A 24,556-nucleotide genomic window follows, 5' to 3' on the forward strand; every position below is an offset into this window, starting at 1 on the left:
TCCCCGCTTGCGGGGGTGGGCGGATGCCGGCAGAAGCTGCTCAGCCTGGGGCTGTTTCCAGACAGCATTTGTGATGGAGGAGAGCTGGGCCTCCTTCCCCAAACTCCCTCTCCCAGACATCCGCCTCATTCTCAGTAAAGGGATGGCAGGTCTGGTCCGATCTCGGGTGCGGCCAGCACGGTCAAGCAGGCGGACTGGCTTCATTGGCTTTCGGAGAAGCCATTGCCTGGCTGCTGGGCAACCTGGTGGCTGGGGGAGGAAATCCAGCCAGCCCAGTATCTTCAGCTCCGCTTTGCCCCCAAATGCTGAAAGGTGTATGGGGGGTCCCCACAATTTTTTGCTATGAATGTGGAATCTTGATAGAGGCAAAGAAATTGCCTTTTTGAGGAAAGCAGCTAAAGATGCACATCAGATTTAATCAACGGCTTGCGTCGCAAGTTCAGTGTCGTCTTCCCAACAGATTCTGGGGGCCAGTCACCTAAGAGTTAATCTCAGAAGTGCAACTGTCACACGTTTTAGTCAAATTTTCAAAAGTTTGTCACCAAATGGTCTCTTAAGGCCATAGTCCGCATGGGCTGGGAGCACGGTCTCTTCTTGCTCCAAAGTATCCGTAATTAAGCCAACTTTGCAGAAAGCACCAGGCTAATGAAAAATCAGCGTGAATCATCCCAGAAGGACTTGAGAGTCACAGCCCCACCCTAGATTCCTCAGCAGATGGCACTTTGGTGTCAACGCGTAGTGATGCATATTGCAGCAAAACACATACGGACCCCCGACTTCACCTGCACGTGGACAGAGTCTGAATTTGGCACTACCCAGCCAAGAACTTGGAGTGATGATGGCTGGCTTGAACGTTTGATGTGCTGGGGCAACTGAAGGTGGGGGGAAGCAAATTCCGTTCTATGGAAGATGAAACAAGGGCATGAAAATACAGTAGCCTGCATTATGCATTTAGGTATTTTATGGTATGGCTGCATTTGGACTACTATATACAGTTGTGGTTGCCCATCCCCCCAAAAGTATCCTTTTGTTTAAAAATGCAGATAAGGGCTTGGATCCCAAAATAAGTTAACTGTGGGAAGTTCATAGAAGGAAACATCCCACACACACACACTGCCGCCCCTTTCAGGGGCTGCAGGAAGGAACGGGGGGTTGGGAGTGCAGGCAGCCTTAGGGTCCAAGCCGTGGACGCCTGCAGCGAGCGAGGGCTTGTCTGGGGCACCTTCTCCGCACAGGCCACAACAGAACGTCGGGAGCAGCCAGAGGCCGAGCCAGGCAGCGCCCCCCCCATCTGTCTGGCCTGGCACTGTTGTGCCGAAGGGCAGCGGGGGCTCTCGAGGGACCCGGGCAGCCGAGTTTTTCCTTCCTTGCCTGGAGATGCTGCGGGGATCTGACGGGCCCTTCCACGTGCCAAGCGGGGGCTCCACTGGTGACCGGCGGCTCTTCCCCTTGCGGGGGAAATGATTGGGGAAAATACGGCACCCTTGTCCTCCCAGCGCAGCTCCGGAAAGGCCAGGAGAGTGTGGTGCCCCTGGAGCCTCCTCATTTTCCCTCTCTCGGTGTCAACGGCAGGGAACATTCTCAGAGGCTGAATTGGGGGTCGAGGAGCAGTTTCTCCACTGAGGAATCTCTTTCCGCAACTACCTTAGGATTGCTCTGTAACTTGTGGAACTCACTCCCACCAGATGGGCTGACTGTTGGCTTAGATGCCTTTAGAAAGGGAGTAGGCCACCCATGGGAACAGACATAATATCTATTAGATGTGGGATCCCTGTACTCGGGGCAGGCACAGCTCCACCACCAGCAGAGGGCTGAGACGGTGGTCAGCTTTAGGCCTTGCTTCGGAGTGCCCAGAGGCTGGCCACGGAAGCTGTGCCACCTTAGACTGGCCTATGTTAGGTCTGGCAAGGTGTGTATTCAGTGTTAGAAATGGCTATGCTGGCGGGGGGTGATGGAAATTGTCTAATGCTTCTGGAGGGCACCAGGTTTGAGAAGGTTGGTGTATTTGTGCCATAAGGATAGGGTTTCGTGGGGGTTGGTGTTTAAGACGACTTCTGTTCTTCAGGCTGGAGAGGAGCTTGGGCAGTGTGGTTTCAGGGCCCCTGACTCTTAAGAAACTGAAAGTGCAATTCTGTACAGATCTACTCAGAAGTAAACCCTACTGAGTTCCCTGGCACTTACTCCCAGCTAAGTGTGTATGAGATTGTAGCCTCAGCAGGGTCCCCTAGGTTCTAGAAGCCATCTCGTGCTTAGTCCCTGCTCCCTTTAACTCACTTCTGCCTCCTTTTCTTCTCCCCGCTTAGGTTTTTGAGCCAGAGGAAGCGAAATACGTTTTCCAAATCTGCGCAAAGAAATGTGTGTAGATTTCCGATCCTATTAAGAGGGGAGCAAGCAGAAGTGAGCACAATGCCCCTTCCCTCCGAGTCGCTGGGCTGCGGTGTTCTGGAAGCCTGCGAGGCTGAGGGGGAGGCCTGCTTGGTTGGGTGCCTCACTCTCCCCATTCAGGCAAGGTCTTCTCAGCTTCACTAGCAGGGCGGGGGCGCGCACATGTCCTGGCAATGTGAGCAGGAAAGGCAATGTCCTTCTCACCCCGCAGCACCGGGCCTCAAGTCCATGAGGCCTCTTGCTCCCATCTTTGTTGTCCTTCCCCAGAGCTCATCAGCTTGGCCGCAGTATTAGTTCTGGCTATTCCCTGGCCATCAGTGGTAAAAAGGAACGTGGCTGGTCCCTGGTTTCAGAGTATTAGTTCTGGCTATTCCCTGGCCATCAGTGGTAAAAAGGAACGTGGCTGGTCCCTGGTTTCAGAGTATTAGTTCTGGCTATTCCCTGGCCATCAGTGGTAAAAAGGAACGTGGCTGGTCCCTGGTTTCAGAGTATTAGTTCTGGCTATTCCCTGGCCATCAGTGGTAAAAAGGAACGTGGCTGGTCCCTGGTTTCAGAGTGAGAAGCAGCGGCTTCCATCCACCTAGCTGGCAGGAACCGCATTTTTAGCATAGGTGACCACCTCTGGGCTGGACTTATGCCAAAAGTGCCCGATGTAAGGGAAAAACTGAAGGCTTAAATGTTAGGGTCCTTGGTATTTGAGGTTTGGGCACAGCTTCTTTAAATGGCTCCACCTTATAATGGTATTTTACTAGCAAAGACGATCCTTTTTTATTGGCAAACAGAACTTTTTTTATAATACAGAACCTCTGCCGAGGGTTTGTAATTGGGAAGAGGACCCCAAGTCTTATTGTGCTTGGACTTATATATATTTGATTGGTGATCTCTTTTTTAATATACTGTAATTCTTAAATCTATTGGTGCATGTCATTTTTTAGACTGCCCTCTTCTTAGAAGGTCTATTCTCCTCCCGCCCCCCTTTTAAGGCTTTTTAACTTGTGGATGTATGTTGTTTAATTTAACATGGGCCTTAGCCACAGCCTTCAAGGGGCAGATAAAACAAGCAGCAGACAAGAGATGGGGGGGACAGCCCAACATCTGGAAGGCCACATGTCCCCCATTTCTGCAGAAGACTTATGGCCAAGTTGTGCAGGGGCCCCCTATAGCTCCACCCCACATGGTGCCTGTTTTACCAGAAGCTGCTGCAGACATCGCAGGTTTGAACACAGGACTTGGCGGGGGCGGAGAGAACTATAGCCTACTGGCAGAGACTGAGTTGCAAAGCAGGAAGGCGCATCTGCTGCTGTAGGCAGCCTGCGTTCGCTCAGCCTCTCCCACCCCAGTCCGTGATATGGTGGTGATAACACTGACCTACTTTACAGGGCTGTTGTAAGGGTGGTAGCGTGATGCTGTAAGTGGCGCGCCCTGAGCCCTCGGAAGGGCTGTGCACAGGCTTGGGAGCAGCGTAATGGGGGGAGGGGCTTCATTCACTCCTGGCTGTTTTTCTGCTCAGCTTCCCCCCGACCCACAGACACACTGCACCCCCAACCACAGAGGAAGAGAGAGAGGGGTCGGGGGGGCAGGGGTCTTCTGATCAAGACTGCAGCCTCCACACAAGGTTTGGGTGGTGTGATTTCCCAAGGAGCGGGGAGATCCCCACACCACTCCCGGCTCAAGGCCTGGCATCCTCAGTTAAAGGAAGGCAGGACACAAGATCAGAAAGACCCCTGCCTGGAAGCTGCGCCCCTTCAGGGGGAGACGTGCCGTGCCAGCTGGACCACGGAGCTGGCGTGGGCTTTGGCCGCTCCTCGCAGACCCGTGGCGCTTTCCCGACGGGCCCTCCAGTGGGAAGGCGAGGCAGGCGGCGCCGCCGCAGCAGAGCAGCGCGGGCAGAGTGAACCGTGACAGCGCCGCGGGAGCTCCAGCCAGGCTGTGGTCTAAACCGCTTTATTAGTTCAGGCTCCCAGAGCAGCCGCTGCCCCTCCGCGAGATGTCCGGCTGGCTGGGAGCGGGCGGCGGGGTGGCCCGGCAGGCGCCAGGCTGGGACGCTGCCCTTGGGCGACGGGTCCGTCGGAGGCACTGCTGCCGGGCAGCCACCAGAGTCACTCAGGCAGCCGCCAAGGTCGGCGGAGGGCCCGGCGCGGTCTGGTACTTCTCAATCACCTCCCTCAGCCCTCTGGAGAAGTGGAGGTCAGCACCGATGGTCAGGTAGCCCTGGGTGGGGAGAAGGAGGAGGGGGGCTGAGGGGGGTGGGGGGGTGGGCGGCCTGGCTGGCTGGCTGGCCCCTCTGCAGGCTCCGGGGCCAGAGGCTGCCCCTCCCACTCCTGCCCGAGAAGCAGCCGCCTGCTCTCTGGGCAGCAGAAGAGACCACCTACCGCGTGGTGGGTGACCACTTCCTTCAAGAAGTCCATGCCTTCTGGGAGAGGGATCTGGACGCCCTTCTTGGTCCTCTCTGCAGCAAATGGAAAGGGATGGATCTGAACCCCAAGGAGCTGAGGAGGCCTTTGTGCAGGGCCTTTCCCGCCCGGCGCCCCGCCCGACCCCCGGCTCCTCTGGCATGACAGGAAGAAGCGCTTGCAGGCAGAGGGATGGGGGCTTGGCGCGCCGCCCTGCAGAACGGGGCTGCAGGGATCCAGGCACCGTGCTTACCATTAATGAGGGGCATGATTGTCAGCTGCAGCAGCGTCTTCAGGGGCCCTTGCAGTGGGATTAGCTGGAGGAGGGAGGGGGGGAGGGAGGGGGAGGTTGAGAGGGTGAGTGAGCTCATGAAGCAGCTGCCTCTGCCTGAGTCGGCGCGTGCTGGGAGTTTGTCCAGCCCAGGTCTTTCCTACTCCAGCTGGCAGGCTGGCTCCTCAGGGTCTTTCCAGGCTCTTGTAGGTGGAGACTGAACCCCAGGTGGCCCCACACCCTGCCGCCCCCCCGCCTTCTGAGACTCCCTCTAGAGGGAGCCACAGTTGGGTCCCACCGGAACCGCCGCCACTCACCGCAAGAGATTCAAGTGCTGACTGGTTGGAGTAGATCCGGAACCTGGACAAGGCACAGAGGAGGGGGGGGGGAGAGAGAAGTGAGCAGTGGGACCCGCCCCCCAAGCTGTGTTCCCTCCCCACCTCCATGATGCCATGACCTGCGGTACCTCCTCAGGTCCAGCTGCACCTGAAGTGCTTTCTTGCGCAGCATCACCTTTGCGCTCAACCGAGCTTCCTGCAAGGAGACAACAGCCACGTCCGTTCAGGGGGCCTCGGGACCCCCTCTTTACTCCTCCTCTGAAGGGAACGGCCCCAGCGCTGCGTCTCCAGCAGGCACGGGGCCACATGCTGCCCATCTCCCCCCACCCCCACCAAGGTCTGCCATGGAGTCAGGGCTGAGCTGGTCCAGGCCCAGCCACTCATGTCTCCAACCCCTTTTCGGCCTCTGCCGTTCTGCCAGGGCCCCCAGCTCATGAGGCCTGGCCCCAAAGCCTCTTCTCACCATGGTTGTGCTGGAAAGCTGAACGAGGGGCTGATCCACAGGGGCCAAGAAGATGCCGAGGAGGGCTTTGACGGAGACAGACATGCCTGCTGCCCTGATGGTGCAGCGTGGCGGCGCCGACACCTGGAGCTTTAGCATCAGAGGCGCATCCGCCACAGGAGGGTTCTGGGGGCAGAAGGGATCCAAGAGGGTCGCAGTGGGCGGGGAGCGTTGGAGCAGCCAAGCGGGGCCAGAGGATGGTCTGGAGGCATCATCTGCTTTGCCAACTGTGAAGCTACATCTGTCTGGGCCCAGCTAGTCCCTGGCTTCAGTAGGAATAATAGGATGGGGCGCAACTTACATGGAATAAAATGCGACGTTCTTGCCCAAAGGGTCACATGAAACCAGAAGGAAGGGGGAACAAAAATGCCTTGCTAAGTAAGAAAAAGGGACTTCATGAGCTTGCCTGACTGCTTCCCTTTTTTGCCTGGCTCCCTTTCATTTCCTCAATCTTCCACGCAAGGGAGTTTTTAAATGGATGACTTGGGGACACAGATGTTGTGGCCAACTAGCCATCCCCCAAAAGACTAGTGTCAGCCTGGAGGCCTGGTCAGGACACTGCGTGCCAAGCACTGAGTTCCTTCAGCTCTGAGGGCGTAGCTGTTGACATCAGCGCCTCAGTCACATCATGCGCATCTCCTGTTGCAGCTGTAGCATGGGGCACATGCTATTTCTAGTGTCTTTGAAGATGTAAACCAAAAGTGAGACTTTTAAGAGATGCTTATTTTGTCGAAGACTCCTCTTCCATGCCCCCCCCAACACTTTGCCAAATTCCAATCCTTGTGCAAATGTTGCAGGCCTCCTCTTCACATAGGGACCATAATGAACATAAGAAGAGCCATGCTGCATCAGACCAAGGGTCCATCTAGCCCAGCATTCTGTTCTCACAGTGGCCAACCAGCTGTTGAGCGGGAACCCATAAGCAGGACAGGAGTGCAACAGCACCCTCCCCCCCATGTTCCCCAGCCACTGGTGTGCATAGGCTCACTGCCTCTGGTGCTGCAGGTAGCACATAGCCATCAAGACTAGTAGCTGTTGATAGCCTTTTCCTCCAGGAATTTGTCTAACCCCCCTTTTAAAGCCATCCACATTGGTGGCCATCGCTACATCCTGTGGTAGTAAATTCCATAGTGTATGTGCTGTTTGAAGAAATACTCCCTTTTATCTGTCCTGAAATGAGAACACTTTCACCCTAGCTGCATCCTGGCTGATGTGTGCCTGCAAAGAACCTGGCAGTTTCTTCTTGAGATATGACCTGCACATTTTGGGCACTGCAGAACCATCATGACCTCTTACCATCATGACAATGCTCCCAAAGAACGTGGCTCTCAGCAGCACTTCCAAGTCTCTTGGCACCTGGAACAAGAGCAGAACACCTGCGTAGGGCAGAGCAGAGGCTTCCAGGCCTCTGCCCCTTGACAGTGCTCTTGGCCATCAGCCCCATGGCTGCACTTGGCCCAGCCTCCTCCCAGAGATGGCGGAGGCCTCCCACAAGAGGGCCTGTCCCGCAACACACCTCTTCCCCAGCAAACTGCATGTTGAGAACACCGGCCTGGTAGTAAGCGAAGAGGGCAGAATCAAAGAAGTATTCCGAGACAGCCACGTACACCATGCGCTCCGTCTCCTGGACAAGGGGCTCCATGGCCGCATTGGGCAGCGTTTCATTCTTGCCCCCCAAGGGGAAGAACATGCCCTGCGGGAGGCAGGAGGGAGGGGAGGCCCAGTCAGACCCAGCTGCAAGCGCGAGACTGCACTCTACATGCACCCCGGGAGCGCTGCTGACAGCCGGGCACCAGAGGCGGGGGGTGGTTTGGCTGCCCGTGCCCTGGATCCCCCGGCTCCTGCAGCTCCTTCTGGGACAGTTCAGATTGTTCCCCTTGACAGGAACCAAAGAGATCCACCTCATCCTCGTTAGACAGGACTGAACATATCTGAGCAATATTTGCCAGTGTGTGAGAAAGGGAGAGAATCCTAACCAGGTTCTTTGGGTCCAGGACATGCTGCTGCTGCTGCGAGCACATTCTTTTGCAAGTCTGGATGCTTCTGGAGGGAGATGACGTGTTCAGCAAAAGCATGCAAAGATGTCCGTGTAGATGTTGATGCTTCCAAGCCATTTCACTGGCAAAGCAGCCGGATCCCACAGCCATGCCTAGCTCCTCGGACATTGCCTGCTGTGCATCCCATCACACGAACACTTCGGCCTCCCTCTGGCAGGCCCTGGGCATGAGCTCTTCATCTGCCTTGCCCTACCCTACCCCACCCTTTCCTTTGTGCCACATCTCTGCAGCTTCCCTGCCCCGCCCAGCCTGGGCCCTGCGGCAGGTACCTTGAAGGAGAGGTCCATGATGTCAGCGCTGACGACAGGGTCATTCAGCAGGGAGTAGTCGATCCCAATGTGATCATCCACAGGGTTGCGCACTACAAGACAGGGGACAGGGAAAGGGGGAGTGGCTTATGCCCCAGGCCGCCAGGCCTGGCTCAGCCCCTTTGACCCGCCCACACCTCTCCCAGGGAACCAGCACCTGCACGGAAGAATTGGGTGGGGCCTCCCCCCACCCCAAGCCCAGCCCTGCCCATCTTGCCCTCCCTTGTTCACCTGGCAGTGAAGAAACACTCCCCCCCCGCCGCCCGCCCGCTCACACACCCCTGCACTCACCTGGCACCGTGTCCAGCACAGAGTTGAGGAGCACCAGCACCGCATGGCTCAGCACAGGGCAGATCTGGAAGCCAAGAGGGGTCACTGGGGGGGCAGGAGGCGCCCGGGCCAAAGGACCCTACCCCCGCCCCCGCACAGGGCTTAACTCCGAAAACAGGAGCTGCTGGGAAGGGAGGCGGGGAGGGCTGGAGCGCTCTCCCCCCAAGTCCCAGATGAGGGTGGTCTGGGGAAGCACTCTGCCCATGCACAAGGGTGTGCTCTTCTTTCTTTATCAGTCTTTGACATGTCCCAAGGCCGCGTTCTGGCTTGGGCTCAGCACCTGCCTCTGTTCAGGCTCAAACAGGAGAGGTAACGAGCGGGGTACCGCAGGGCTCAGTCCTGGGCCCAGGGCTCTTCAACATTTGTATTAATGACTTGGAGGAGGAGGGGCAGGGAATGCTCATCACATTTGCAGATGACACAAAATTGGGCGGGATAGCTAATACTTTGGAAGACAGAAACAGAATTCAAAGTGATCTGGATAGACTGGAGCGCTGGGCAGAAAACAACAGAATGACATTTAATAGGGATAAATGCCAAGTTCTGCACCCAGGAAAAAGAAACCAAAGGCACAGTCACAAGATGGGGGATACGTGGCTCAACAACACAACAAGCGAGAAAGATCTTGGCATTGTTGTTGATCACAAGCTGAATATGAGGCAACATTGTGATGTGGATGCAAAAAAGGGAAATGCTATTTTGGGCTGCATTCATAGAAGCATAGCTTCCAAATCCCGGGAAGTACTAGTTCCCCTCTCCTCAGCACTGGTTAGGCCTCATCTGGAGTCCTGTGTCCCATTCTGGGCACCACACTTGAAGAAGGATGCAGACAAACTGGAGAGGGTTCAGAGGAGGGCAACAAAGATGATCAGGGGACTGGAAACAAAGCCCTATGAGAGAGACTGAAAGAACTGGGCATGTTTAGCCTTGAGAAGAGAAGACTGAGGGGAGATCTGATAGCACTCTTCAAGTACTTGAAAGGTTGTCACAGAGAGGAAGGCCAGGATCTCTTCTCGATCATCCCAGAGTGCAGGACACGGAATCATGGGCTCAAGTTGCAGGAAGCCAGATTCCGGCTCAACATCAGGAAAAACTTCCTGACTGTCAGAGCAATACGACAATGGAACCAATTACCTGGGGAGGTGGTGGGCTCTCCCACACTGGAGGCGTTCAAGACGAGGCTGGACAGCCATCTGTCAGGGATGCTCTGACCTGGATTCCTGCACTGAGCAGGGGGTTGGACCCGATGGCCTTGTAGGCCCCTTCCAACCCTACTATTCTATGATTCTATGATTCTAGGCCCCGCAAAGGCCTTTGAACTGCAAATCCTGGTGAGTCCTGGGCACGCCCCCCAGTGTCACTCTGATCCAAGCACGTGAACAGCCACCTCCCACCACCAGCCCGCCCCAGTTTGACCAACTCTTCTTTAGCCTGTCCCTGGAAAACTAAGGGCAGGGGGCACCCAGAAGGAGGAGCCCGTTCATCTTGTGTCCTTGTGTGGAGCAGCAGGGGCGGGGGGCTGAAAAGCTCTGCTAGACTTAAGGAGGCTACAGGGATCCCTGGCAGCCAGCGGGTAGAGCAAGAACCCCTGTGGCCAATGGAGGGCGCTGTGAGGCAAAGGGGGCACCGCCCGGCTGCTCAGTTTTGTGGCAAACAATAGCCATGTAACGGGGGCAGGGAGAGCGCTGCTGCATGGTGGCCATCCTGCCTCGCTGCCACAGCGGGGTGGACTAGGTGGCCCTTTGGTCCACTTCAGCTCCATGTACCAAGTCGGGCACCCTCGAGAGGGGTGAAGGGTGCTCTCCCTCATCCCCACCCTCCTCCGCTTCCATCCCTACCTGTTGGTTGAGGAGGTAGCGCATCCCTGTCATGATAAAGGTGGCCAGGAATTCATACACCTTTCTGGAGAGAATGCAAAAGTGCACGTGTCAAGCCCATCAGCACCTTTCCAAGGGGAAGGGGGTCCAAAAATCTCCCTCTCTCTCTCGCTCTCACTCACACACAAGAGTCCTGCAGGAATCAACCATCCTCTTCTCTGTTGCCCCTTTCAGCCAGGAACTAGCCACAACACCGCCCCCCTTCAGCCACCACAGCCACCCTCCCCAGCAGCCATGGGCTCCCCACCTGCTAACCATGCAGTGAAACAAACTTAGTTGCCACCACCATTTGCCATCCCAGAGTGTTCGAGCCATGCCCCCTCTGTGGGCACCCCAGATGAGGCTTTAATGGAGCCATTGTCTGCCTCGTTCACAGGATTTATGGGGTGGGGGTGGGGTCCAGAGGTTGTCATCTTCCACTCATAACCTGTGTTTTCCCACCACTTCTTCCATCTTATTTCTTATCATGGAAAATCCACTCAGAAAGAAAAGACAGAATGGTTGCACAGGGCCGTCTGGTTGTTAGGGCCAGCACCCTCCCATCTGGAAGCACCAAGTCATTATCCTGGGCCATTCACAGGCCACTGTTTCCCTCTAGGAACTGTGGGCTCCCCCCGCCATCGCCCCAACTTCACGGGACTGTTTCTCCCCTGCCCCAAGAGAGGCAAGAGCTCCCAGGAGTTCTTGGCTTTCTTTCAGCTCCCTACCATTGGTCTCTGATTCTCCCCCTGAACAGGTAACAAAATCAGAGGTCCACGCAAGTCAGATGGAGGCACAAGCAGCCTGGTGGAGCCAGGGTAGGAGAGACCGTCAGGTGGGATGGTGGGGCGGAGGTCGCTGGGGAAAAGGCCGCATTCTGCCCAGCCAGAGAGCCTGGGAAGGGTGGGGCAGCAGTAGCCTCACACTGCCTGAGAATACCTGAGTGTGCCACTGAATCCTGCATGCATGCGGGCGATGGAGGCGTTGCAGCTCATGTTGGAGATCTTGAGATGGCCGCCATGGTCCCTGGAGAGTTCCAGCACAGTGTGGATGCGCACGCCCTCCGCAGAAGTGTTGATGGAGCCAACATCGTAGCTGGGAGCAAAGGGTTAAAGTCAGGGGGTGCAGGGGGCCTCACCCAGGTCCAGGCCTCGCTCATGGCGTGGAGGGAGGGGGCCACCTCCCAGTTGTGCTCACCAGAACAGCCCTCACAGTGCAGCCCACAGGGCCCAGGGAAATGCTGGCAAGCTAGAAAAGACTTGGGGCTGGACTACAGGGGCAGAGGGCGAGGGGGGGGACAGCTCCTGCGTTGCACCAGCTGCCAGCAACAAGAAGTGGCCGCCTCTCCATCTGCTCAGGCAGAGCCGCTCTGCCGGAGTCTTCCACGGCGCCTGTTTTGGGCAAGGGCCAGGAGCTGAGAGCCACTGTGGTGTGCTGGTTAAGAGTGTGGGACCAGGACTGGGGAGACCCGGGTTCCAGTCCCCCCTCGGCCATGAGGTTCCCTGGGGGCCTTTGGGCCAGTCACTGACTCTCAGCCCAACCCACCTCGCTGGGCTGCTGTGAAGATAAAATGGAGGGGAGGAGGGGGACCCTGGAAGCCGCCTTGGCTCCTTGGTGGAACAGGTGGGACTCAGATGCAGTAATGAAAGGGCCAGCCAGGGGAACCTCTGACGGGGGGGGGGGTCACTCACAAGAACCAGTAGAGGAGCTGGCGCCGGAAGCACAGGGTGATGGAGGCGTTCCTGAGGTCGAAGGCCAGGTGCTGCTTTGGCTCGAAACGCAGGTCAGAGAAGGGCAGCTGCAGGTGGGTCACCCTCACGCTGCCCAGAGAGAGAGCCGAGGGCCTGAGGCTGGCTGTGGAGCGAGCACCTGCCCGCCCCTTCCCAGCACACCCCAGCCCCGCACACCGCGCACCGCCCCCTGACACTGCCGCCAGCCCTCCCCACCGCCCTGCTGCAGCCAGGCCTCATGCTCGGCCCAGGCGGCCTCCTCCAAGAGCCTCCCCAGGCTGCGCTTGGCCTCTGGTGGTCTGGCCTAGGCCCCCCCGGGCCCCCCCGGGCCCCCTGGGCCATGCCGGGGCTCCAGGGAAAGGCGGCCGCTGCCTGTGCCTGCACACTGGCCTCCCCAGAGCCCAGCACAGCACAGCAGCCCCTGCCCCTCGGCCACGCTGGCCCAGTCCTTCTGCAAAGCCACCACAGGGCTCTGGGTGAGCGGTCCCATACTATCCCCCCAGGACGGGCCTGGGGGTGCCGCAGGTGCAGCAAGGGGGGGACACTGGGAGTGGCCTTAGACTGACCAAGCAGCCCTGGTCCATCTCGTCCAGCTGTGTCCACACCGACTGGCAGCCATGGCTCTCCTCCAGGGTTTCAGGCAGGGGTCTTTCCTCGCCCTCCCCGGAGATGCGGCCTGGGACCGAACCTGGGACCTTCTGCAGGCAAAGCGGGGGCTCGGCCCCTGAGCTACGGCCCCTCCCCTCACAGGCCGCTGCGGCTACCCGGGGACTCCAGACAGCTCCCATGACTCTGGCTGCCCCCTGGAGACCCTGCTGCCTCTTCCCCGGGAGCAACAAAGAAGGCCTGAGGCTGCTCCAGCAATGCTTCTGCAGCCCACGCCCCTTTCTTGAGTTGTGGCTCGTGCCAGGAGCTGCCTGCACCTCCTCTTCACAAGCACACGACTTAGCCCTTTGGGGCTGCGAACAGCCTCCTGAGCAGGCCCTGCCATTGCTCGGGGGAACAGGCACAGAAGCAGCTCTGGGCACTCGGGCTCAACGCTGCGCCCAGCAAACTAGGGCCTGTTCTGGACTGGGGGGCAGCAACCCCCACCCCTGTGGACAGCCGCCCAACTCACTTGCTGATGTTGTAGTGGAACTGCCCCTCCTTGCCATGCAGGTCGCCGATGGTGATGTTCTGCAGCTCCTGCTCCACAAAGCGCAGCCCTTCCTGCTTCACTGCAAGAGCCCTGGACTGCGTCACCACCACTCCCCCCCGCCCCCCTCAAGGCCGCAGCCGCCGAACGAGGAGGGTTCAGGGCAGCCGCCGGCTAGCCCGCCAGCCAACCGCTCAACCGGGGGAGGGAATGATTGGCGCCACCACAGCCAGGCAGAGGAGCCAGAAGCCCCAGGCCAGCGCTCTCTCCCTGCCCCCCCCCCGGGTCCTTCTGGGCAAGGGGCGGGCGGGCAAGGGCAGCACTGGGCCACGCAAGACACAGTGCCCCAGAGAGCACGTCTCTCCAGGCCTCCTCTGCAATCTGTGCAGCGCTCCCAGCACCCTCCAGCTCCTTACCCAGTGCCAAGCCCTTGGCGGTGATTCGGATCTTGCAGCCTGGCATGGTGGTGGGGGCTGCCATGCCTAGCCAGGGGAGCAGGAAGAGGAAGCTGTACAGAACCATGGTGGAGCTTGCCCTACAGCAGGGGAGCAACAAAGCAAGCCATTGGTCCTGGGCTAGGCTGCTGCTGCAGCTCCTCTCCCCTCCCTTCCCTTCCCTTCGAACAGAAGGGGAGCCATCCTGGACCTTACCAAGGGTCCATCTAGTCCAGCACACTCTCCACACAGTGGTCAACCAGCCACCCATGAGAAACCCACACACAGGACATGAGTGCAACAGCTCCCTCCCTCCCATGTTCCCCAGCAACGGGTGTACAAAGGCATACTGCCTCTGATGCTGGAGGTAGCATATAGCCACCAGGACTAGTAGCCATCCATAGCTTTCTCCTCCAGGACTTTATCTAACCCCCTTTTAAAGCCATCCTAATTGGTGGCCATCACTACATCCTGTGGTAGTGAATTCCATAGCTTAAGTATGCGCTGTGTGAAGAAGCCCTTCCTTTTCTCTGTCCTGAATTTCCCACCAGCTTCAGAGGTTCTAGCAGTATGAGAGAGGAATACAAATGTCTCCCTTTCCACATTCTCCATACCATGTATAGTTTTGTGTACCTCTATCATGTCTCCCCTTACTCTCCTTTTTTTCAAGAAACAATCCCAGCTGTTGTAACTTCCCTCATAGAGATGCTCCAGCCCCTTGATTATTTTAGTTGCCCTTTTCTGCACTTTTTCTAGCTCATCAATATCTTTTTTTAGGTGTGGTGACCAGAACTGTACACAGTATTCTAAGCGTGGTTGCACCATTCATTTCTATAGAGACAGTATGATGTTGGTAGTTTTATTGTCAGTTCCCTTCCTAATTATGCCTAACATGGAGTTTGCCTTTTTTACAGCAGCTGCACACTAAGTTGACATCTTCATTGAGCTGTCCACCACAACCCCAACATCTCTTTCTTGGTCAGCCACAGCTAGTTCAGATCCCATCAGGCTATACATGAAGTTGGGATCTTTTGCCCCAATGTGCATCACTTTACCCTTGCTTACATTGAACCTCACTTGTTATTTGGATGCCTATTCTCCCAGTTTGGAGAGATCCTTTTGGAGCTCCTCGCAATCTCTTTTTGTTTTGACCACCCGAAATAATTTGGTGTCATCAGCAAACTTGGCCACTTCACTGCTCACTCCTAGTTCCAGAACATTTATGAACAGGTTGAAAAGCATTGGTCCTAATATAGATCCCTGTGGGACCCCACAATTTACTTCCCTCCATTGGGAGATTTAACATTCATTCATACTCTCTGCTTTCTGTTTTTTAACCAAGTTACTGGTCCATAAGACCATGACTGCTACGTTTGCTGAGGAGTCTTTGGTGAGAGACTTTGTCAGAAGCCTTTGGGAAGTCCAAGTAAACAATGCCTACTGGATCACCCCTGTCTACATGTCTACTGACACTCTCAAATAACTCTAAAAACTTAGTGAGACAGGACATAGCTTTGCTGGTTCCATTTCAGCAGGGCTTGTCCTTCTATATGCTTACTAATTTTATCTTTAATAATGCTTTCAGCCAATTTACCTGGAATAGATGTTAAGCTAACTGACTGGTAATGTCCCGGTTCCACCCCAGATCCCCCCTTCCAGGCCTGTGATGTGTGCTGGCCAGGCGCAATGCAACAAGCCGCAGAAAGTGGGCTCACACTCTGCCCAGAGTCACAGTACTGATGAATGCATGCACAGGTGTCTACTGGGCATCCCTCAGAAACCACATGGGTGCACACATCGTTTTGAGGAAATCATTCTTCACACCATAGCATAATTAAGTCATGAGATTCACTGCTAAGAGCTGCAGCGGCTGAGATGGTGTAAAAGGAGGTTAGATCAGTTAGCTGAGTGCCTGCTGCTGGGAACAGAACAAACCGCCCGGTGCTCTTTGCTGGGTTTCTGAGGTGGGCTCGTGGCCTCTTGTTCTGTTTGCCCTTGTCACCTTTCCCACATTCAGATGAGAGGAAGGCAGATCTGTCCACAGCTCAGCGGAGTCCCGGTGGACAGGAGCAGGGACGCTCAGAATACCAGGCACTGGGAGAACAGCCATGGGAGAGGGCCTGGTGCCTGGTGAGGCACCTGGGAGGGCCTGGTGAGAACAGCCATCCTGTCCTCACCAGGCCCTCCCAGAGGGCTCTCCAGGGGGTCTGGTTGGCCACTGCGGGCGGGAAGCAGGATGCTTGGCAGGATCAGCCCACTGTGGTCGGGCCCAGCTCCCCTGATGCTCGGGAGGCGCCTTTGAGAGCGGAGAGCTGGTCTGGCAGACAAAGCCCAGCTTCCCCCAGCCAGCCAGCGCCTCCTTACGCGCTCGTCTCCTGCTCGACAGAAGATAACGGGGCGGGGCGGGGCGGGGGGGCCGCCCAGTCTTCCCGCGAGGCTGTGATGGGGTCGTCTCCCCCTCCCTCCCGGCTGCCCTTTGCCTCCCTGCCCCCGGTGCCATCGCTTGAAGGCCTCCCCTCCTGCGCTCGGGGTCTGTCGCCCTGGGGGAGAGCGAGCCTCCTGATCCAGCCCCCCCCCGCCTCCCTGCTCCAGAGTTTCGCGACGGCCCCCTCTGGCCTCGGCGCCCCAGAGCTGCCCCCGGGCAGGACCCGGGCACGCCTGCCGCTCGGTGAGGCACTGCGGTTGGCCTCGACCCCACGCTGGCACTGGAGGGGAGCCGAAGTGGGCAGGACAGCCCCCGGGCGGGCAGGGCCGCTGTGGCCAGCAGCTCCCAGGGGTCGCCCCGCCCCGCCGCCGCCGCCGCCGCCGAGGACAGCCGGGGCCGCGGGCTCCGCCGACTGCTGCTGCTGCGCGCTGGGACGCCTGCCCTGCCCTGCCCGAGACCCGGCGGCGGCCGTATGGGCTGCCCCCCGCACCTCCCTCGCGCCCCGGAAGCCCGCAGAGACAGCCACGCAGCCTCCGGCCCTTTCGCGGAGCTCTTTCCTCCGGAGACCGCGGAGAAGGCTCCCAACGGCGGCGGGCGAGCGCTTCGGTGCGGCCACCTGCGCCGCGGGACGGCTTCGGGGGGCGACCGGCTCGCTCCCGTTGCAGAGCCGTCGGGGGCTGGGGGAGGAGGCCACAGAACGCGCCCCTGCGGCCGCAGCTGGTTGAGCCCAGCGCCGCGCGGGCCGCCCGGCTCGGCGCCCTCGGAAGTCCTCCGCGCGCCCCCGCCCGCGAACTCCTTCCAGGCGCCGTGGAGCTTGGCGCGCGGGCCAGGGCTAGTCGCGCCGCCTCCCCGGGCCGGGCGGCCCTACCGGCAGCTCCCCGTCTGCTCCGTGGAGCCCCGCGCGACGCGCGCCACGACCCCCGACTTGACCCCCCGCCCCATATTCTTATCCGAAAAGCCGGCTTTGCGCCCGCCGCCGCCGCCGCTTCGCCCTTCCCCGCGGGGCTCCAAACGCGTGTTCGCCAGGCCCGCGCGAAGCCGGGTTGCAGGGCAGAGCGCTCGCGGCTCGCCCCCAGTTCCCGGCTGCGGGGATCTGGCGTGGCGCCGACAAAGCCGAGCCGCCCCCGGCCCCGAGGCAGGCGGCGGTCCGAGCAGAGCGAGGGCCGGGAGGCAGCTGCGGGGCGCGCGGCGCAGCTCCGGCGAAAGAGCAGCGGGAGCCCGCGCCGCCGCCGCCGCCGCCGCCCCGCCTTCGGGCGGACGCCCAGGAGCGGCGGGCCGCTGAGCCCCCCCGGCTCGGCCCGCATCGTCTCCCGAGAGAGCCTCGCTCGGCCCGCCGCTCGGCCGCACTTGCCAGAATCCGCGACGCCTGCCGCGGCCTCTCGTGCTCGCCCAGCGCCCCCGGCTGCCCGCCCGCCCGCCGCCCGCCGGCCTTTATAGTCCCTCCCGGGCGGCTCTCCTCCGCCCGCCCCAGCAGAGGAGGGACAGCCGGCAGGCGCGGCGCGGCGCGGCGCGGGACCGGCGCGCCCTCCGCAGCGGTTCTGCGGGTCGTGGGGGCCTCACCGCCAGCAGCCGCAGCCGCAGCAGCGCCCCCGGCCCGGCCCGGCGCCTCAGTCTGCGGGGGTGGGGCGTGGAGAGGAGGAGCAGCGGCCGGGCGTGGGGGGCGCCTGTCATCCCTGCAAAGCCGAGCTGTGTCTGAGGGATGGGCGCGCGTCCCGCCCACCTCCGCGCTGTGGCTTCAGGAGGAGGGCGAAGCGCAGCTGGACTTGACCCCCATCCGCTGCTGCCCAAGCGCGCTGCTCTACCCCGGATCACCGACCGCCCCCCCCCCACCCGCGTTCCCGGCCGCCGCTGGACTGACTCTTCGGGACCCCGTCTGGCCGCAGCCCCTCAGCAGGACGGGAGCGTCGTTTTTCCCACCTTCGTTTTCCCCGGGAGATCCTTTTGCAGGGAGATGGGGCCGGCGGGGACTGAACCTGCTCTGGCCTCTCTGTTCTTGTCCCTTCCCCGCTAATATCCCACACTTCATCCAAGAGATGTTGAACAGGCTTCTCCGCACACGTGCTCTTTTATCAGCACAACAGCCCTGTGAGGTAGGTTAGGCTGGGCCAAGGTCACCGAGGGAGCGTCATGGCTGAGCTGGAACAGAACCCAGGCCTCCACAGCCCATGGCCAACATCCTGCATCCATCTAGTGTCTTCCAGATGTGTTGGACTGCAACTCCCATCATTTCCAGCCAGCACGGGCATTGGCTGGGAATGATGGACCTGCAGCCCAATGCATCAGAAGGGCACCAGGTTGAAGGAGGGTGCTCACAACACACTGGTTGACCTCAACAGAGGTTGACCTCAACAGAGCCCACCACCCCTCCCCAGCTACTGTGGGGCAGGGATCTGGCTGCTTTCTGCCCTCATTCTTGCTACTGCACTGAAGGGCAGGAGTGCTTCTCATATTCTGTAGGCTTCCCCAAATTGGCATATGGGTACAGCTGCTGTTTGCACCAAATAGTGCAGAGGAGAGGAGAGGAGGCTGCTCTCAAAACCAATCCAAGCAAGCATCTCATGCTGCCAGTCCCTGATGCTACACACAGATACCTCAAGGCTCCTGAGAAAGCTGAGTTTGGACTAAATGGCTTTGAGATCCCTTCTGATTCTATGATTCTGTGCTGAAGCTCAGCGAATGAGGGAAGGTATCTTTAGAACAACACACTTGCACTTTTCTTTGGCAGAAGTTTGTTCATTGCACTGCGGTGAGTTCTGGGTTGTTTGACCCCTCTCACCTCCCCCACCACATCTCCTCTCTGTCCCCATACTGACTTACTCTCTCCTTATCACCCCATCCCCACCCCGTCCCAGCTTCTTTCACGTTCTTTACTATCCGTTTCTCATTAGCTTTTGGGAAAAGATGTGGGTTAAGATGGGTGAGGTGGGGGGTGGTTTTGGTTTTGTATTGTGCAAACTTGTAAAAAGACAAACTGTAAATGCAATTAAAAATTGCAAAGAAAAGAATGCTCAGTCTAGTTCTGCTGATAATGGGCATAGAATTCTATTATGGGAAAAGATGAGGTGTTCTAAGATAGGGGTGGGATAGAAGATGGAAAATATTTGGTTGCAAAGAAAATGCTGACTGGGCTCTTACTTTGGGGTTTGACTTTAATGCCCCCCCTCCCCCCAATCTTGTTGTCTTTGGGCAAGAAGGTTGGCAACTGAGCACACAATTTCCAGGATGAGCCCTACTATTAGGCAGAGCAAGGCAGTCTCCTCAGGCGGCAGATAGGTAGAGGCGGCAGCACTGTGCTAGAGGGGAGAGCTGTGGGCCCTGCACCCCGAAAGCCAGCCTGTGGCCTTCAGGTGCAGTGGAGGGTGCTGTCTCATGGCCAGTGTTGAAGGACGATTAAACATTTTTATTAATAACTTGAATGAGGAGGTGCAGGGAATGCTTATCAAATTTGCAGATGACACAAAATTGGGTGGGGTAGCTAATACTCTGGAAGACAGAAACAGAATTAAAAGTTATCTTGATAGACTGGAACGCTCAGCAGAAAACAACAGAATGAAATTTCATAAGGATAAATGTCAGGTTCTGCGCCTAGGAAAAAGAAAGCAAAAGTACAGTTACAAGATGGAGGATATGTGGCTCAACAATACTACAAGTGAAAAGGATCTTGGAATTGTTGTCAATCACAAGCTGAATATGAGGCAACAATGTGATGTGGCTGCAAAAAAGGGAAATGCTCTTTTGGGCTGCATTCATAGAAGCATAGCTTTCAAATCCCGGGAAGTACTAGTTCCCCTCTCCTCAGCACTGGTTAGGCCTCATCTGGAGTACTGTGTCCAGTTCTGGGCACCGCACTTTCAGAAGGATGCAGACAAGCTGGAGAGGGTTCAGAGGAGGGCAATGAAGATGATCAGGGGACTGGAAACAAAACCCTATGAGGAGAGACTGAAAGAACTGGGCCTGTTTAGCCTTGAGAAAAGAAGATTGAGGGGAGATAGGGTAGCGCTTTTCAAGTACTTGAAAGGTTGTCCCAGAGAGGAAGGCCAGGAGCTCTTCTCGATCATCCCAGAGTGCAGGACACAGGATCATGGGCTCAAGTTACAGGCAGCCAGGTTCTGGCTGAACATCAGGAGAAACTTCCTGACTGTTAGAGCAATACGACAATGGAACCGATTCCCTAGGGAGGTGGTGGGCTCTCCCACACTGGAGGCATTCAAGACGAGGCTGGACAGCCATCTGTCAGGGATGCTCTGACCTGGATTCCTGCACTGAGCGGGGGGTTGGACTCAATGGTCTTATAGGCCCCTTCCAACCCTACTATTCTATGATTCTATGAAACTGCCAGCCCACGCAGCATTTGCACATAAAATGGGAGGGGCACCATCTTGTCCCTTACCTTAGGCAAAATGTCTTGAGCTGGCCCTGACAATCCCCGCTGATGTTGTTGCCAAGTAGGGCCTCTAGGATTAGACACATGAAAAGGGCACAAGTGTATCTGGGTTTAATTCATCTGGAATAGCATTCACTACATGGTTTTATTTTCACCATTACAAACACCACGAAGAAGGATCCCACCACGCTCACAAGCATCCACTGGACCAGAGGGGTGTGTGTGTGTCATGCACATTTGTGTATGTGAATCACAGAACAAAAGGATGGTTAAAGGAGTGGCAGATTGAATTAACATGTTGGGTAGGGGTTATATAACTGGAATGAAAAGATGATAATGACAATGATATGTCAGTCACAGTCTTCTGTGGGACCATCACCAGGTGACCTTCTGCTATTCATCATCCACAGGGGATTTATTTATTCATTTTATATCCCGCCTTTTTGCCAAAACTAGCACTCCAGGGATGAGGCCACACTGGGCTGGGTGGAAGGCTGACAGGCCACCCAGGGAGAAGGGCAAAAGCAGCATCTATGCAATTACAGGGCTGGATCCAGACTTCGTCATGCTTTGAGTAGACCCAATGAAATCAATGGGACTTGAAAGAATCCATGGTGAACTTAAGCCCCATTAATTTCAATGGGCCTAGTCGATGCATGACAGAGTTCGGATCCAATCAATTCTTTGCATTTCTGCCCGGCTTTTTGGCCCCTCTGAACCTCCAAGGCTCATCCCATTCCTTTGAGATGCACATGCCAATTTCAACAGCTAGACTAGGGTCTGGGGGCTGGGGGTGATGCAACATTTGCTGGCCCAAGCTGCACTCCCCATGTGGCTGGAATGTCCTCCAGGGAGCACTGGGCACAGCCCTTCCCTCAGTTCATCCTCATCATAGCCCTGTGAAGCAGATTGGCCACAGAGACAGCGCCTGGCTCAAGAAAGCCACCCAGGGAGCTGCACAGCTAAGTGGGGATTTCCACATGGGCTTCTGCAGTCTTATCACTTTTGCCACTCCACTCCATATAGGATTCCATAGCGAGGGCACGGTGAGCCAGGAGTGTCTTCTCAGCTTGTCTCGCCCCACCCCTTTCTTATTAGTTCCAATACTGAGACTTCAGATCAGAGTCCAGCAGCCATTCCTACTATCTAATTGGAAGCAGGGGGCTTCTTTTGTGCCACACCCTAACGAAGGGCTCACTTAGAAGAGTTGTATCTGTTCCTGCAAATGTGGAAGAGATGCTGTCAGGGAGGGTAAATTCTCAGAATAGCGGAGATGGGGAGGGATTGAAATGTGTCTTGGGATGTGATGTACTGTCTGCTTTAACAAAGAGATCATGTGACATTTCTGGACCATGGCTCCTGCTGTCAAGAAGGCAATGCAAGGTTTCTCTTGGGGGGATGCTGTGGCATTCCTCCCTAGGGGTGACAGGGCAAATTGGCTTCATATCAGAGGACTAGGAAGCAGCCAAGGTAACACCCATTTAAAAGTGAGATTGGGGGTGAGGGGCTTCATGACACTGCAGCCAATTTAGCGTAATGTTTGTTCTAGATAAATTAGTGGAAAGCATTACTAAAAATGCATTTATCAAGCATATAGAACATGGGTGGGGAACTGGATTGGTCCCAGAGGCTAGCCTCTATATTATAGAAGAACAAGACTTTCCAAAGAAGAATCAGCATAGCTTCTGCAAAGATAAGTTCCGCCTCACTAACATTTTGAGAGTGTAAACAAGCATGTGGAGAGGGGTGATCTGGTAGCCATTATGTATCTGGACTCTCAAAAGTGAAAGGCTATGGAAGGACAAGACTCTCCAGTGGTGGTGACCTGCAAGGTGTGTGCAATGTTTGTTTTCTTGCCTGAGAACAACATGGCCTACACCTGCAACAAGTGCAAGTTGATCACGCTGCTGGAGGAAAAAGTAAGTGGACTGGAGCGGCGACTGTCAACCCTCCGGGGAATAAGAGAACACGAAGAGTTCTTGGACAGAATGGGGGAACTACAGCAGCAAAGGGCAGACCAGAAGCTTGAAGAGCAAGAGCAAGATGAGGCAGAAGTGGGAAATGCTGAGGAGAAGAAAAATGGAGTAGAGGATACTCCTTGGAAAACGGTGACAGTTAGGAGAAGAAGAACTAGACGCCACTCTGCACCAGTGGAAGCGGTGGAGCTGTGGAACCGATTCCAGGTACTTGCAGATGAGACTGGAGGACAGCCTGCAGAGGAAGAATCACAGGGGAACCTGCATGAGAGTGAGCAAGAGGCTAAAGGTCAGTCAAACAGAGGCGATGAAACCCAGGCCTACAAGAAGAAGAAGAGAAGAGTGGTAGTAGTGGGAGACTCCTTGCTGCGTGGGATCGAGACCCAAGTATGTCGCGAAGACCCGTGGACTCGCCAGGTATGTTGTCTCCCGGGAGGACAGATTAGAGACGTGACTGAAAGGTTGCCTGCACTCATAAAGCCCACTGACAGGTATCCCTTTCTTCTCATCCATGTGGGAACAAATGATACCGCCAAGCGGAGCTACGAAGAGATCACGTCAGACTTTGAAGCTTTGGGAAGGAAACTCAAGAACTTTGGGGCCCAGATAGTTTTCTCATCCATCCTTCCAGTAGTTAGAAGAGGGATAGAAAGGGAACGAAAAATACTCCGGGTGAATGACTGGCTACGAAGGTGGTGCCGACGAGAGAGATTTGGATTCTGGGACCACGGGCTATACTTCCTGGAAGATGGGCTGTTGGCTAGGGATGGGTTGCACCTCACAAAGGCTGGGAAGAATGTGTTTGGACACAGCATGAAGAACTTCATCAGGAGGGCTTTAAACTGAATCCTACGGGGAAGGGAGATGTAATGTTGGGGGTAACAATGGACGTAGGCGCATGCACTGCAATGGAGAGAACAGCGCTGATAGCGCCCAATAATAGTCTTCAGACACATGTAGGAAGAAAGCCAGACTATGAAGCACATGGTCTTCGATGTCTATATACTAATGCCCAGAGTATGGGAAACAAACAGAATGAACTTGAACTCTTAATACAGGAGGGAAATTATGACTTGATAGGTATAACTGAGACTTGGTGGGATGACTCTCATGACTGGAATACAGCAGTTGAAGGATATAACTTGTTCAAAAAGAACAGGAGGAACAGAAAGGGAGGCGGGGTTGCACTGTATGTGAAAAATACATATCTCTGCACAGAAATACAGGAGGAGGAGCTTGGTAGCCCCATCGAGAGCATCTGGGTTGAAATAAATGGAGCAAAGAATAAAAGGAACCTGGTGGTCGGAGTCTACTACCGGCCACCCAATCAAGGAGAAGCCAAGGATGAAACTTTTGAAAAGCAAATAGCCAATGTTTTAAGGAAGCATGATGTAGTAGTAATGGGGGACTTCAATTTCCCCGATATTTGTTGGGAGACAAATTCTGCAAAACATGGCCCCTCCAGGAAATTCCTGACTTGTGTGGCGGATAACTTCCTCCTACAGAAAGTAGAGGAAGGAACTAGAGGATCGGCTATCCTTGACTTGATCCTAACCAACAGAGATGACTTAGTGGATAAAGTAGCAGTTACAGGAACTCTGGGGGAAAGCGACCATGTTGTACTTGAGTTCTTGGTTCTAAGGGAAGCAAAAGCCGAGTGTACTCAAACGCGTACCCTGGATTTTAGGAAAGCTGATTTTAATAAACTCAGAACAATGATCAGTAAGGTCCCATGGCAAACAATGCTAGCGAGAAAAGGAGTCCAAGATGGGTGGGAACTTTTAAAAAAGGAAATTCTCAAGGCACAATCACAAACAATTCCAACAAGAAGAAAAGGTGGAAGACAACAGAAGAAGCCAATGTGGCTTCACAAAAAGCTTAGGGATGACCTGAAAACAAAAAAGGACACATATAAGAAGTGGAAAGAAGGCCAAGTAACAAAGGAAGAGTACAGGCAGGTAGCACAGAATTGCAGGGATGGCGTCAGGAAGGCTAAAGCGGAGAACGAGGTGAGGTTAGCGAGGGATGCTAA

General features: G+C 56.2%; 1 protein-coding gene across 5 annotated transcripts in view; it reads right to left on the reverse strand.

Annotated features, from left to right (window-relative positions):
- Nucleotides 1-951: 951 nt before the first annotated feature.
- PLTP (phospholipid transfer protein) overlaps nucleotides 952-24,556 on the reverse strand; it is a 40,112-nt gene continuing 16,507 nt past the window's right edge. The window contains exons 1-16 of one of the 5 annotated variants that reach the window (XM_084854914.1): nucleotides 17,725-17,858; nucleotides 13,722-13,840; nucleotides 13,288-13,387; nucleotides 12,132-12,260; nucleotides 11,380-11,535; nucleotides 10,423-10,486; nucleotides 8,546-8,609; nucleotides 8,216-8,307; nucleotides 7,406-7,582; nucleotides 7,186-7,245; nucleotides 5,851-6,015; nucleotides 5,516-5,583; nucleotides 5,367-5,409; nucleotides 5,032-5,095; nucleotides 4,758-4,834; nucleotides 952-4,596 (exon numbers count right to left, since the gene is read on the reverse strand). In XM_084854914.1, coding sequence (XP_084711040.1) covers nucleotides 4,489-4,596; nucleotides 4,758-4,834; nucleotides 5,032-5,095; nucleotides 5,367-5,409; nucleotides 5,516-5,583; nucleotides 5,851-6,015; nucleotides 7,186-7,245; nucleotides 7,406-7,582; nucleotides 8,216-8,307; nucleotides 8,546-8,609; nucleotides 10,423-10,486; nucleotides 11,380-11,535; nucleotides 12,132-12,260; nucleotides 13,288-13,387; nucleotides 13,722-13,827 — 1,473 coding nt within the window. In that variant the 5' untranslated portion in view covers nucleotides 13,828-13,840; nucleotides 17,725-17,858 and the 3' untranslated portion in view covers nucleotides 952-4,488. Of the gene's footprint in view, nucleotides 4,597-4,757; nucleotides 4,835-5,031; nucleotides 5,096-5,366; nucleotides 5,410-5,515; nucleotides 5,584-5,850; nucleotides 6,016-7,185; nucleotides 7,246-7,405; nucleotides 7,583-8,215; nucleotides 8,308-8,545; nucleotides 8,610-10,422; nucleotides 10,487-11,379; nucleotides 11,536-12,131; nucleotides 12,261-13,287; nucleotides 13,388-13,721; nucleotides 14,147-16,780; nucleotides 17,010-17,515; nucleotides 17,572-17,724; nucleotides 17,859-24,556 lie in introns of those variants that run through there. The other 4 variants (XM_084854913.1, XM_084854915.1, XM_084854912.1 and 1 more) reach the window with 4 other exon arrangements.

The sequence above is a fragment of the Heloderma suspectum genome, chromosome 4 (genome assembly GCF_057233095.1).
Source record: "Heloderma suspectum isolate Gila_16-S chromosome 4, 16-S_ref, whole genome shotgun sequence".
Classification (NCBI taxonomy): domain Eukaryota; kingdom Metazoa; phylum Chordata; class Lepidosauria; order Squamata; family Helodermatidae; genus Heloderma; species Heloderma suspectum.